Source organism: Fulmarus glacialis, unplaced genomic scaffold (assembly GCF_000690835.1).
Source record: "Fulmarus glacialis isolate BGI_N327 unplaced genomic scaffold, ASM69083v1 scaffold4915, whole genome shotgun sequence".
Taxonomy (NCBI): Eukaryota; Metazoa; Chordata; class Aves; order Procellariiformes; family Procellariidae; genus Fulmarus; species Fulmarus glacialis.
This window is the reverse complement of record NW_009211016.1, coordinates 91,787-105,254: the sequence shown is the minus strand read 5'-3', so window position 1 is coordinate 105,254 and position 13,468 is coordinate 91,787. Positions and strand designations below refer to the sequence as shown.

At 38.8% G+C, this 13,468-nt stretch overlaps 1 protein-coding gene across 1 annotated transcript in view; it reads left to right on the top strand.

The window, feature by feature from the left end:
* The first annotated feature begins 5,584 nt into the window (after positions 1 to 5,584).
* The window catches only part of PKP2 (plakophilin 2), a 36,418-nt gene continuing 28,534 nt past the window's right edge, over positions 5,585 to 13,468 (top strand). Inside the window, exons 1-2 of the mRNA XM_009577354.1 lie at positions 5,585 to 5,692; positions 8,222 to 8,916. Coding sequence (XP_009575649.1) covers positions 5,624 to 5,692; positions 8,222 to 8,916 — 764 coding nt within the window. The 5' untranslated portion in view covers positions 5,585 to 5,623. The remainder of the gene's footprint in view (positions 5,693 to 8,221; positions 8,917 to 13,468) is intronic.

Sequence of the window (13,468 nt, the reverse complement as noted above, 5' to 3'; positions counted from 1 at the left end):
GGTTCAGCAAGGTAGTTAGCACATACCTAACCAGAGTATTCACATACATGCCTAAAATTAGCCAAGCACATAACCACTGGGTGTGAAAAAACAGTGGTAGTAATGGTCTTACCCAATATCATCTGTGCATACCCATTTTCCACTGGAACTGGAAGCTTTGAAGCTGCAAGAAGTACTCTGTCAGGCAGCATAATTCCTCAAAGTTTCAAATTAAAGGTGTTTGCTCAGCCTTCAGCATTACCTTTAAAGGGAAAAACATCTTTTTGCCTCCTACCCCCGTATTGTTTGCTGGTTTATGCCCTTTTCCCCCCTTTTTGAGGGCATATTTCTTCTTTTTTATAATAGAAATTCAGGCCATCCTCAGATTGGAGGATTCCAGCAGCTGCCAGATCACTGAAGTCACATACTGCCCCAACTCCTTTCAAGACTATGTCAAACGTTGTTAATAGTTTTTCAAGCAGTAGTTTAACGACAGCTGCAACTTTTCCAGTTCATCTGTTCCTGAACATTTATACGCTGCCCTGAAAAATTTTGCATAAGTAAAGCAGCCATATCAAATTTCTGAATGCTATTTAAAGGTGGAAATGGATTGTTCAGCCTTATCAAAGAAAAATGGCATTCAGAATCACATACCTTAATGACTGGTGTTTTTCAGCTCGCATATGATGCAACAGTATTGATTATTTTATGTACACTTTAGGACCTATTAAACTTTATTCTGTTTATGAGTCCACTTGCCTCTGATCTTGTTCCATTTGGATTTTGATTGGCTTTTTAAATTCATTTGTGGTATTTCTGTTTCTTTAGTGTAATCCGTCCAGTAAAGTCTACTTTCCTATACATCCTGTACATCCTTATCAGTTCCGTTGTAAAAAATGAACTGATTAATATATCATACAAAACCAGTGTTTTGATAAACTGCTGTTTGTGTAGAGATTCTTTCTCTAACGCAGGGTTTTACAAACACAATGTGTTTATAAAAAACAGAATTAAAACTTACGTGATTTCCAAATCAACTGCATCAGATATAAGATGGTTACAGTCAGAGCCTTATTTATTCTTCACGTTTCTTCATTTCTAAAATTCTTAGTTGTATTTTTTATTAAACTTGCTTTTAGGGGTTTGGGGGAGTTTTCTATCCTCAGCCTTCTATTTTGCAGAATTCTGACCACGTTAACTGAGATTTTCTGTTTATGTCTTTGTGGGAAAAGGGAGTAGAACAAATTCCTTGTTGGTGACTTCCACTTTTTGTTAGTTTCAGTAAATTCCTCACCTCTGCTTCCTGAGCCAGAAAAAATCTTTTTCGTAAATTTGAGCACTTGTGTAAATGTACTGACCAGCACAAAGTGAAAGATGTTAGAAAAACTCCTTTGGGAACCGGGCTTGTAGTGGCAGCTCTTTGATCTCTAGATGAAGTGATTCAGTGAAGTTTTTGATATGCCATTCTTAAATGCCACCATCTCAGTCCATTGTGAGTGGTGGAGTATAAAAAAGGATTAAAAGATGACAGTCCAGGAACACTTGGGAGTCTCTGTTGAAGATATAATCACCCACCTGCCCTGAGCGAGAGTGGACAATGGATACTCAGCAGGTGGGCACTCAGGATGCATGAAAATATCGCAGTCCTTAATAGGCTTCTGTGTACAGAGTACAGCTACATTGATGCCTGCAGTGGGGGGTTTAAAGCCAAAATTTGGCTTTCATGGTAACCATTCAAATACAAAAGCACCGAAAAAGACTCACAACTGAGAGTTAACGCTGTACATGATTTAAGGGGAATTTGATACACCTAACTCCTTAATAAAGGATAATTGTCTTTTTCATATATCATATCTCTTAGAGACGCCTCTTGTCATTGTTGGTTTTGAAAGCCGAGCAAACAGGAGATTGATCTGCCTGCAGCCATAGGCAGTGATTGCTGGGGAGGAACTTCCAAGGCCTTGGAGATGTTGGACCTGTCATGTCCAGGGGAACAAAGGGGCCTCGAGAAGAGCCTCTGTGAAGACAGATGGGATTTTTGCTCAGTCATCTGTACAGTCTCCCTCCTGCTGGTGTAATTATTTTTTCAGGTCTCAAAATTTTGTAGTAACTGTTGCGATATCAGGTGGGGTTTGTACAGCTTTTATTTTAGGCATGGAGAACAGCAAAGGGGTTTAGTTTTCCTCCTCCAGCAACCACATCCAAAGCGTTCCTGAGCTGCTTTAGTTCATGCTGACAGGGGAGAGGGGGGGCTGTGATAAACGGTTCCACTCAATTGCCCACACATGGGTGTCTGCTGCTGTCTGAGATGCCTGAGTTTTCCAAAATACCCTCATGGGTTGACAGACATGACGCAGGGCCAGTAGGAAACCCATCCTTTTCTTGACTGGCTTCTGGAAATCAAGCGTGGAATCCTATGGCCTCTCAAATAGCATTGTCCCCTATGGATAAGCAGCTGAATCGTGGGCATATTTTCTGAAGCAAGAGGTTTTGTGAGACTTAAAACACTGAGTCTCACAGTTAGAAAATATTAATCCTAACAGTAAATGAACCCATAATATAATTTTATTTTTTAATCATTCATGGCTGTTTTTTTCTTTATTTCTTTTTAAACCAGTGCACTGAGTGTATAAGGACTGCCTAATGATTTCTGGATATATGTAATGCTGAGCAAATCTGAGAGGTGGGAAAGACATGTAGGTTTTTGTAGTATGGTGAAAATAAGCTGAAGGGAGCCTTACTGGCAGAGGCAAGTTTCGATCAGATCACCTATTCTGCATCTCATAACTAATGGAAAGACACAGCGTTTCCATTACCACTTTTTCCTTTAACACACTGGCTTTTGACACAAGTAAACAGCACACAGTAAAAAGACCTGCATTTCATGTCTACATAATGCATCTACAGTTAAATGCTGGCAAAATAATTTACTGATGTGGTAAGAGCAAGCAAGAGATACTGTAAATGCAAAATGAAATTCCATAAGATAACATATACTGTGTTTATCTCTGAAAAATGTTTGCTGATGGATAGTTTCACAGGGAGACTGAAGGTTAAAAAAAGAAGATTACTTGAAGATAACTGAGTGTTACAATTTCTGATTGACTGTTGTTTTGCTTTTGCAAAGAGGGAACTGTTAGATATGTAGTTTACCTTCAACTAGTTCATGGACAGCCTCGTTCCTTTTAATTTATCCTCGTTTTTTTTAATTTGTTTAGTAAAGACAGGGAGTTCAGAGTTACCTAAAACATGCACAAATTACTTGCTCAAAGGATCTTTATGCCCTAAGTAGATAAATACTGAGAGTAATTTCTCATTAAGTAAAGTAAACTGGACAAAAAATACTAACTATAAAGAAACAGAAATGTATATGTTTTTGTATTTAAAGACTTATTATATGAAAGTACTTTAATACGCAGCAATAAATAAAGTGAATCTTTAAAAAGCAGGCACAGGCAATAGGCTAAGATGGAGTCTTATTGGGCACCTGAAATAGTACATTGATATGGGAATTATATCACACAAATGAGAGATTTGTATGAATTTGTAGATTTTGGATGTCGGCATACATTGGCAGGAATTTTTTTAAGTATAAAACAACAGTTTCCTCTTACTGCTTTCTCATGTACTTGGGTAACCCTTAGGCTATGGTAACCTTGTAATGTCACGAAGGAATTATTACAATCCAAATCATGAGTTTGACCAAGCTGCATCATTCCACTCTCATGACGCAAAGTTACCGTGAATGTGTCTTAACAAATCACCTAATACATGTTTAAATCTGTCTCGCATGGCCAAAATGAAAGAATTGGAAAGTATGATTAAATAAGCAAAATAACTGCAAAGTATGATTGAATTAGACCTCAAATTATTGCAGTCTACTATTATATTGTATTGTATTATACTATGTCATACACAAATTTGGACTTATCCAGGTAGCTACGTGCTAGTGAGAATCATTCATAAATTATTCTTGTTACATGAATCTCTTGTTTATTTTCACCCTTGTTGAGCCCTTTGCTAACTACGGACACTAAGGATCAAAGATACAGATGTACTGAAGTTCCTAGGGATACCCATGTACACCTCATGAAGCCCAGAATCTAACTGCACGAACTGAAAGCCTCAGCTATTTAGCACACATACACTAGGTGCTTCAAAAATCCCAGCTGGCACTTGCCTGCATGTTTTTGGCACCTGAATTCCCATGGACATATGACTCCTACTATTTTTAGAAGTGGAGACTTCATCAGTTTGACCAAGTTAATGATTGGTTCTTTAGATTTCTTTTCTGTAGTATCTCAGGTAATACCTGCTATTTTGAAAATTCCTGGCCAATTAATTTATTTATTGACCACTGTTACCTGTTCAGCCTAAATTTCTGCAGCACACACTGCACCGATTTGAGATATATCTTGCTTTCAACTTCTGTTTCACCTCTTTAAACCTGTCTGTGTTATAACCTGTGTTACTTATATTCCTATATGCAGATTCTCACAGTAACACAGGAAGCTCATGAACAATTATTTCAGCAGTATCTGTTGCTTTAAAAAAATTATTAATAGAAACACTTTTTCTTTGAAATGCATTGTATCAGTGAAAGAGAAACAGCCGAAACTTGTTGGTTGATTTGTTTGTTTGTTTTTAATTAAAAGAAGAATGCAGTTTCAATGAAAGAAATAATCACAATGCACTGTTTTATTTTCAAAGCTGGGTCATGGAAAAAAAGGATCAGAGCAGATACATTGTGGATCTTCTACATTATTTGTAGGATTAGTGAACCTTTCGGATGCAGATTTGAAGTGTCATTAAGCAACCCTACTTTACAGCATCCTATGCCACGTGCCTCCATAAGCCATGGAATTTGTTCGTGGACTCTTCGTGCTCTTTGGGTGAAGCACTGAGAAGATTAGTGAAGCGTTACTTGCTCCAATATATAATCATTAAACTAGCACCTAAGGGGGAAGAAACATCAGCGGTTGAGGTAGACATCTGTGAAATAAACAGTCAGTGTATACTATTTATTTACAGTGGTACATTGTGAAAATTGCATCTCTAGGGTGCATGGTAACAGAGGTATACACATCAACCTGTGTTTCTCATCTGCAATCTACAGCTGCAATATCTTCATTTCTTGTGTACTGTGCATGTTATAGTCAGCCTCTAATGTAAACCATGTATATATATTCAAAGTGGTTACAGTGGAAAATCAGTGTCCTTAGTAGCTGTTCAGTGATATCATTTCTCAGTATTTAATAATCTGTCATTATCTGGGATATTTAAAATACCACCTTGCTATGTTAAAACATTTTTCATTAAATAGCTACATGAACAACAAGACTTCTAAAAGTTAAAAATATGTCTTAAGTAAAATAAATAGAAAACTGAAAAAATGGCTTGTGTCCTTAGAAGGCTTTGCTTAGCACTGTTTTGAATGTGATACACTGAATGCAAACGTCTTTCCATCATTTACCTGTCTGATTTTCAGCTTATATATATATGGCAGTGCAGACTGGGACATTTCCCTAGTACTGTAAATCATCCTTTATAACAATATCATGTTTTGTTAAAATCTTACTAATACTAGTCTTTGGTTACAGGCAGTTTGCACCGTGCATCCAGTGTTCCGGAGCGTGTCTATAACATGGGGATTACTGAAAATGATTTTGCACCAAGAACTCCCTATGGTTTCTCATATTATCAGTCAAACCAGGTGAGGAAAAGAAGACAACAAATAGAAATAAATATAATATCACATGCATAGTTTATCCATTTTGTTACCACAAATAATAGTGTGTAGATGGTGTTTCAAAGTTTGCTTGCTCGCTTGTTTGCTTTCTAGAGCCTGATTTCTAGAAAAGGAGGTTTTTACAACTGAGATTTGTTAACGCTTTTCCCCCTTCTGGTGTCTTCTGAGCCCAGTAGCTAAATTCAACTCAGTCGTACAGTTGGACTTTCTGCAATCCTATTGGTTTTGTATTAGCACTCCGCTAAGGCAAAGGCTGTGAGAAGTCAGGTCTTGACCCGTGCCACCAGGCAGCAGGGCAGTCAGCACAGCGGAGGCTCAAAGCGGCGGGAGGCCTTGCTGCCGCTCACCCAGCCGAACGGTTGGAGGTTGCTAGAGGAAGCCCAGCGATCCCATGGGGTAACGAATGACATGGGTAGGAGCTGGGAATGTGGTGAAAGAGGTTAGGGAATTAAGCATCCAAAACCACAGGAAAACAGATTGCTTTTAGTTTCACGATGACAGGTAGAGTGTTCCTTAATATTTAAAATAATCCTGTTGTAACCTGTTTTAGCATTAAGAATTTCAGCAGTATAGTCCTTGCAATACGACGGTGTTTCTAAACTGTCTGATCATAAATTCACTTGTTATTTTGACCAACTTCTCTTGGGTTCATGGCCTGAATGCTAAGATAAATAATTGGTTTTCTGCAGGGTTTGTGACACAGCTCGTAACTGGTATGAACCTATTTGAGGGGGCAACCATATGACTTGGAAATCAACACATAGCTCAATGGCAACGCTGCTGCATGATCAACGTTAGTAAACTGAAACCAATTCAGCTTGGGAACAGAAATATTTATTTAATAAATAGCTGTATACATAGGGGCCAATTCTTTCTTAATTTTAGATTACTCAAGAGTGGCTTATTCTCATTAAAGGAAATAGCCCAGCTTCTGGCCAGTTAATGAAGCAGCTCCAGCTCTGTATGGGACGAGTTAGAACCATTTACGTAAATACATTTCCTTCTCTGTCCTCCTATCCTCTGTTCTCACCTATCATCCAGTCCATAATATTTGATATGAATCTCTTCTTTCTAGAAGAGGGCAACAAGAGGAAAACTGGAGCTGACATAGGAACCACAAGAAAATACTACAGGTTTCCAGGCAGGGGAAAAAAAAAAAGAATAAAAAAGACTATTTGTCCTGTGCGAAAGCCAGAAAAAGCTACAAGGTCTAGTATTTCACAAAAGCATTAATTTCCTTATCCCCAAACAAAAGATAAAGATATCCTTGCATAGCTTCTGTAGAATAAACAGATATATCCAATGATCCTTGCCTCAGCCTACTAGATTTCAGCAACCTTTACTCCTTTTGTGAGTCAATTATCACCCTCAGTAACTCCTCAACAGTGAAATTAAGGGATTTCAGTCTGGCCACTATCTGCTAAGCGCTGTCCCTTCAATTAATAACTTGTGTAAGCTTCTCAGTTTACCTTAAAAAATGTCTTTAATATTACAAAACTTTAATACAACATAGAAGTAGAATATATGGGGCTTTGATTTATGGCTGGATGACCCTATGCTTACTGATTTTTTAAAAATTGGGCCATGACTCCTTTATTTCAAGGCCAGATAGTCTCCCAAGTGGATTTAGTTCTGGAAGGTCTTGAATAGAGTATGATGTCCAATTTAGAGCATAAGAAAAACAGAAGAATTGGAGAGGCCCCAAATGGCACCTAAACAGTAAGAATCTTGAAGACACAAAGAAAGCTTGAAGGAAGTGGGTTTGTCGAGTTTAGAAGAGAGAAACTTATAAAACAAGATGATGACCCATTACTGTCCATGCCGATTAGGGACAGGAAAAGAAAAATCATCTTAAATTGCAACTGTAGAATTAGGACACTATTGAGATGGTGAGATGGTCATTTTGGTTTCCTTGGAATGTTATGTAATCTCCTTCATTTTTAAGAGGTTAGACAAACAGGGAAGGGGCTGTCTCTTTTTACTAGATCCTACCACAAAGGGGAGGACAGGAGGGCTAAATAACCTTATGTTAATAAGTTTAATAGCAATATGCAGACGCTTTAGTATAATATTTTACTATCTGACTGATTGATTTTCTTCTGTCTGTTGGACAGCTTTGAATTTAATGTTAGTAGCAGATGTGGGTGTTAATCCCCAAGGAGTTTCAAACTGAAACTGAAATCTCCATTAATAAGCAGACTGTTTGCTACCAGGCATAATTGATTTATGCACCTATTTTGAATTAATGACAGGAGACTAGATGCTTAGACTTTGTCTCCTAATGTTTAGACCGTATTTCCTCCTGCCTTTGTTAGGCAGATACAAAGAAGTGTTGCAGAATCCCATTGAATACACAATTTTGGTGATGTTCACATTTTGTTTTCTGATTCTGGTAGCAGACCTTAGAATTTTTATCTTTACTTTTTTTGTTTGGTTTCTTTGCTATTTATCCTAAATGCTGTGACTCCTGTTCTTTTACGCACCCTTGACCAGGTGGCCTCACCATCCTCTTATACAAATGGCTGGGGGACGAGGATTACTTACAAGACAATGGAAGAGAGAGCTCAAAGACAGCCTCTGAAGAGACTAGAGGTTTCACCCCAACGAGGTCCTGAAAGATTGGCATATGTGTCCAATGATTTTCACTATGACGGAGGGATTTCACCTGGATTCTCTATGAGGCATGGAGATAGCAGGACATCCAGCGGGACTGTCCCACCAAGATATGCTCGGTCTGAGATTGTTGGTTACACTCTTCGTGACTCAGTGAACAGGGGCCGCTCTTTTAAGAGGCACACCCACATGGGGGCTATTAATGATGCCGTCCTTGATGGTGTCTACCCCAGCCCCACTGTACCTTTGTACCATCAAGCAGGCAACAGTCGCAGTATGACCAACCTTTTGGAGAAAGAGAACTACCTGACCTCGGGCAGTGCGATGGGACAAGTGAGATCACCAATTGCTTCCCGTTTGGGGTCTCAAAACAGGCAATCTTTAAGGTCCAGCTGGTACCAAACTACGTTCAGAAGCGCACAGACCAGGAGGGAAGCTTCCCAGCCAGCTTCAATAACCAGTGTCGCTGCAGAAACAGATGGGAAGAGGATGCCATTGACAGCTGCTATGGCAGCAGCAGGGAGAAATGGTTTCCTGCAGAGCGAACAAGTCACCATCAATGGATCTCAGCTAGGGTAAGCACAATGCAGGACCTGCTTTGGTTCTGGGGTGTCACAGCTGAAGGGAACCTGTTCATTTAAAAAGAGAAAGTAAACTGACAGCTTATGGTTCAGCGGCCAACACGGTGTGTGAAATGTCGGTGCAGAAAGGATGCAGAAAGTAGGTTTGCTTTTAAAAGTCCACTTCCAGTGCAACAGAGGAAGGGGAGAAAAAATGTATGCGTGTGGGTGCATGTTGCAGGGTCCACACCTCCTGCTCGGGTTTGGGACCCCTTTTTGCCAAGAGTTAATCAATTTTATGAGGAGACATAAAGTAGTCGCTGAGTAATTTACAACCTAAGTCACAATACACAAGCAAATTTTGTGCTTGTAAGAGACCGGATGATTTCAGCACTGGTTCTCACGAGAATAGGTCAGAAATCTACTAGTGAAGCAGCTTTTGGCAGACTGACAATTTCCAGTTAAAAATCCTTCATGGTTTCAAGAAAACTTTCGTTTTGATAAACTTCAGTTAAAACACAGGCAGAAATTTCTCTTAGCTCTGTAGCACTATGCATCCCTAGAACAAACATAAACTGCTCTGAATCTCAGGACCCCAGAACTTCTCACTACCATGAGAACCTACATGCTCTGAGGACGCTATCTTAATTTGAAGCCCTGTTAGCTCCATGGCAGAAATTCCCAAAGCTGCCCCCAAACTTCAGGAAAATTGTTTAAAATCTTAGAAGCATTCTTTTTTTTTTTTCAAAATTACTTTTTTTTCCCCCTGAAATTCCCTTCCAGAGAAGATTTCAGAATGTCTAAAATCGGTTCCATTTTCAAAAGAGAAAATTTATCAGTTCTGAAATTCCCCTCAGGAGTGAATATTTTTTTCATTTAGAATAATTCTGATTGTTTCCAGAGCTCTCAAGGTTCAATGGACAGAACAAACCACTTGGTAAACAAGAGATGGTTACTTGCACTGTTTACTGTGGTTTCTGTTGTTGTTTCATAGTCCAAATAGGATCCCAAGGTTTCTTATGTAAGTTAATCATGGTGTAATTTATAACAGGGTTATTAAGAAATGTCTCTTTTTCCATAACTGTGTAGCTGTTAAGTTCATTTTTCCGAAGGCCACCTTTCTTCTTTTTCTAAATTTGCTACTGTGTGAGATGAGGCATCATCTGGTTTCACTGCCATGTACAGGTCAGGTATGTTCTGTCGTCAACTACATGTTGTGTGTTATGACTAGATTTACAAAGATACATGGTCTCGTGCCCACATCTGCTCTGGATTGAAATTTTCACCTCTGGGTGATGCAGGAGTTAAGAGAGATCTGATGTGACTCCTAAGTATTCAATCTTTACAGCAAGTAAGTCCAGAAAAAACAGCTGAGAGCTCACAACAGCTAAAGAATTGGGAGTAGTGATGTTGAAAATACCTGGGAGGAGTTTGTTTGACAGTAAGACGTAAGTCCAGAAAAAACAGCTGAGAGCTCACAACAGCTAAAGAATTGGGAGTAGTGATGTTGAAAATAGGTACCTGGGAGGAGTTTGTTTGTCAGTAAGACAATTTACAAACAGGCTTATATCCCATTGACTTAATCATTTACTTAACTTTAAGCACATTCTTGAGTGTGTTTCTGAGCCACAACCAGCAACTGTGGTATTTAATTTTGTGTAGGAGCAATTTTCGTTCTTCTTTTGCAGGTGCAGACACTGGAGTCTGGTTGTCTGCCTGCACAAACATCAACCAAAGTGTTTTTCATACCTGCAGATGTAAACATCTATCTTCAGCCATTGTGCAAGTGGCTTGCTTGAGACCATGCTGAACTCCAGGTGGAAGATTTGTGACCGAATGGAAATCTTTTTGACAGCTTAGTTCCTTAAATGCCAGTTTTTAAGCTCAGCTTTTGCTGGAGATTACAGAGGAAAACAATTGGAAGTGCTGTGAAAGCTTCTAAAGTTCCTGTTGCAGATGTTTACAGATTTCATTTATCTCAGTACTTCTGACTATTTAATTTACTCGTACATATCTTGTTCAGATTTTCAAATATCCTAGGTTCTACTTTAGTTTCATAGCTAAGTTTTTGGGGGATTGAGGGGCTCTTTATTCTACCCAAAGTTTAAAAAAGTCTCTGTAAAATACATTAATGAAAAGGATGGTGAAAAGCAGCATGTAAGACAATTCCGCAAGAGATTTGTACCACGAGAGTCTTAAATGATGAGGAAGAAACTGTAGCCATTTTAGCTGACTGAAGTCAGTATTTGTTGCATATGCTTATGTACTAATGTGTGTATGATATCCACATACATTATTACTGTTTTCATACATCTAAAATTACCTTGTAATTCTTGTCACTGGAAGGGCTTGATGCAGAAGTTGTATTTTGGTTGTATTACATTCTGGTTCATCCACATCTAGCTAGCGCACAGTTTAATGTAGAATTAAGTATTTAAAACATAATAGACGACATTTTGCTTTGGGGTATACACTGCTGTCAAATCAGAGATATTTCACTTAAGTCCATTGTTCCACCAGTAGTACAATAATTTCTTCTGACAAGACTTCTTGGTTTAAGAAGTTAGTAGAGACTTTCACATTTCTTGTCATTTCCCATTCTCTTTGATTTTAAGGTTGCATTATCTGATATATTGCTCCCTTACCTGTTGCTCCCTTAATAATGGAAGGGGAAAAAAAGATAAGCCTGTTTTCTGAGTAATTTGATGTTTCCAGAAATTTGTACTTTTTTATGTAAATCACAATTTAGGTCTTTCCAAGGACAACTAAGAGGATGTAAAATAGTTGTGTAAGGTCAAAGAGAAGTAGTGGACTAACTATGTATAGTATTTGAAATGTATATAAAAGCATTTTCAAACTTTGTGTAGAAGAATTAGGTCATGCTATGAAATCAAAGTAGAAAAATCAGAGTATAGAGATGCTATCTCTGTGTCTTCTGGTGAAGTGAAGCCGTTAAAAGCATCCTCATATCAAGGGCTTAGGAGAGAGAGATTCAACCTGAAGCTGTCTGAGAAACAGCTGCTTACAGAATCTGACCTCTAAACGTGCTGAGAGCTGTCACAAAATGATTAGGCAACACAGTGTATATAACTCAAAAATGTTATATTCTGGCAATTAAGGTGAATTCAGAACTTGTCAAATCATTGTTCTGTTTAACAACCATTACCTGAATGTCCATTCGTTTGTTGTCATTACACATGCTAACCCGCCACATGGCTATTAAGTTTGCCTGTAAATGTTTTGGGGGTAGGATGGAGTCATTGCATCAAATTCTATTTTGACAAAAGTTAGGGTGCTGCAACTTTAAGGATACCATTGAGGGTCAAAGATTATATTGCGTCCTTTATTACTGTCAGATAAAATGTTAGTGAATGTTCTTTTTATCCTATGAGGAGCAATCCTAGTATGGCAGTGCACAACAGGAGAGAAAGATTTTGGCTACTGCACATCAAGGAGTATCAGCCATAAAGGGATAACTCTGGTGAATGGTGGTCTGCTGTCAGTCTCAATGCAGATCTACACACCCAGATCTACACACTTAGAAATTTGGTCTCTGGCTGTACATGCATTTATCTCAGCCTAGCAGGGGCTGCTGATGGACCTTTACTACTCTGGGACATCCTTGGCATCCTGAGGCTGAGTTCCCCCGTAGATTCTCTGGTGTCCCATGAGGCATCAGCTCATGCAGCAATCTTGACCTTGGAAAGTGCATGGATAGAGTCCTTCTCTGCTGTTACTCACTGAAGTGACTCACAATTTAATACATTGGAGATGTCTGGCACTCTGTACAAGGCGACTGAATTTGGTCAAAGGGCTCCAAAGTTACTGCAGTGACTGACAGGCAGGTAGGCACGCTCTAATGTGCACATATATAACATGGTCACAAAACCCTCGTCGATTTAAGAAACCTGACTAAAACCCAAGCTTGAAAAGCCTGTTTTTCTGTCCCACTTAGAAGAGAGTAAGAAGAAGAAATATGATCTGGCTTTTTTCCATTGCTCATTATTCAAGATCTTTAAGTACATTTCTGATCCGACTTGCAACTTAGAGTAACTTAGTAGCTACTTTGTTTTAAATCCGAGCTGACGTAAACTCTGAAAATTTGGGAGCTGTAAGCATTGCCAGACCACAGCCCAGGGCACTAGAGATACTAACCATAGTTCTGTCTAATTTCACTTTGATTTAACCTCTCCATTGACATCCTCAACACACTGTCCCCTTCATTTCATCTTTGTCTTGCACAAGCATGCCTCAGCACCTATAGATGCAGCGTATTTGCTCGGAACACTAACTCAGAGGAGGGGAGAAGACAAGAAATAATATGATTTATACCAAAGGGAAATATAAAGGCAGGTGGAAACCTCAGGGTACGGGAGTATAATTTCATTTGCAACAGGTGCATTGAAATTGTTCTTCATTTTTTTGCTGTCCTTGCAGCCACACTAATTGTCTTTTGCCTTAGCAAAAGCAAGCAGCAGATGTTGATTTACAGTGTAGCTGGCAAGAAAAAATCCAACAAAATCCATTTTTGTCTCAGAGCTCATGAGTTCATCATAAATATTTTGGG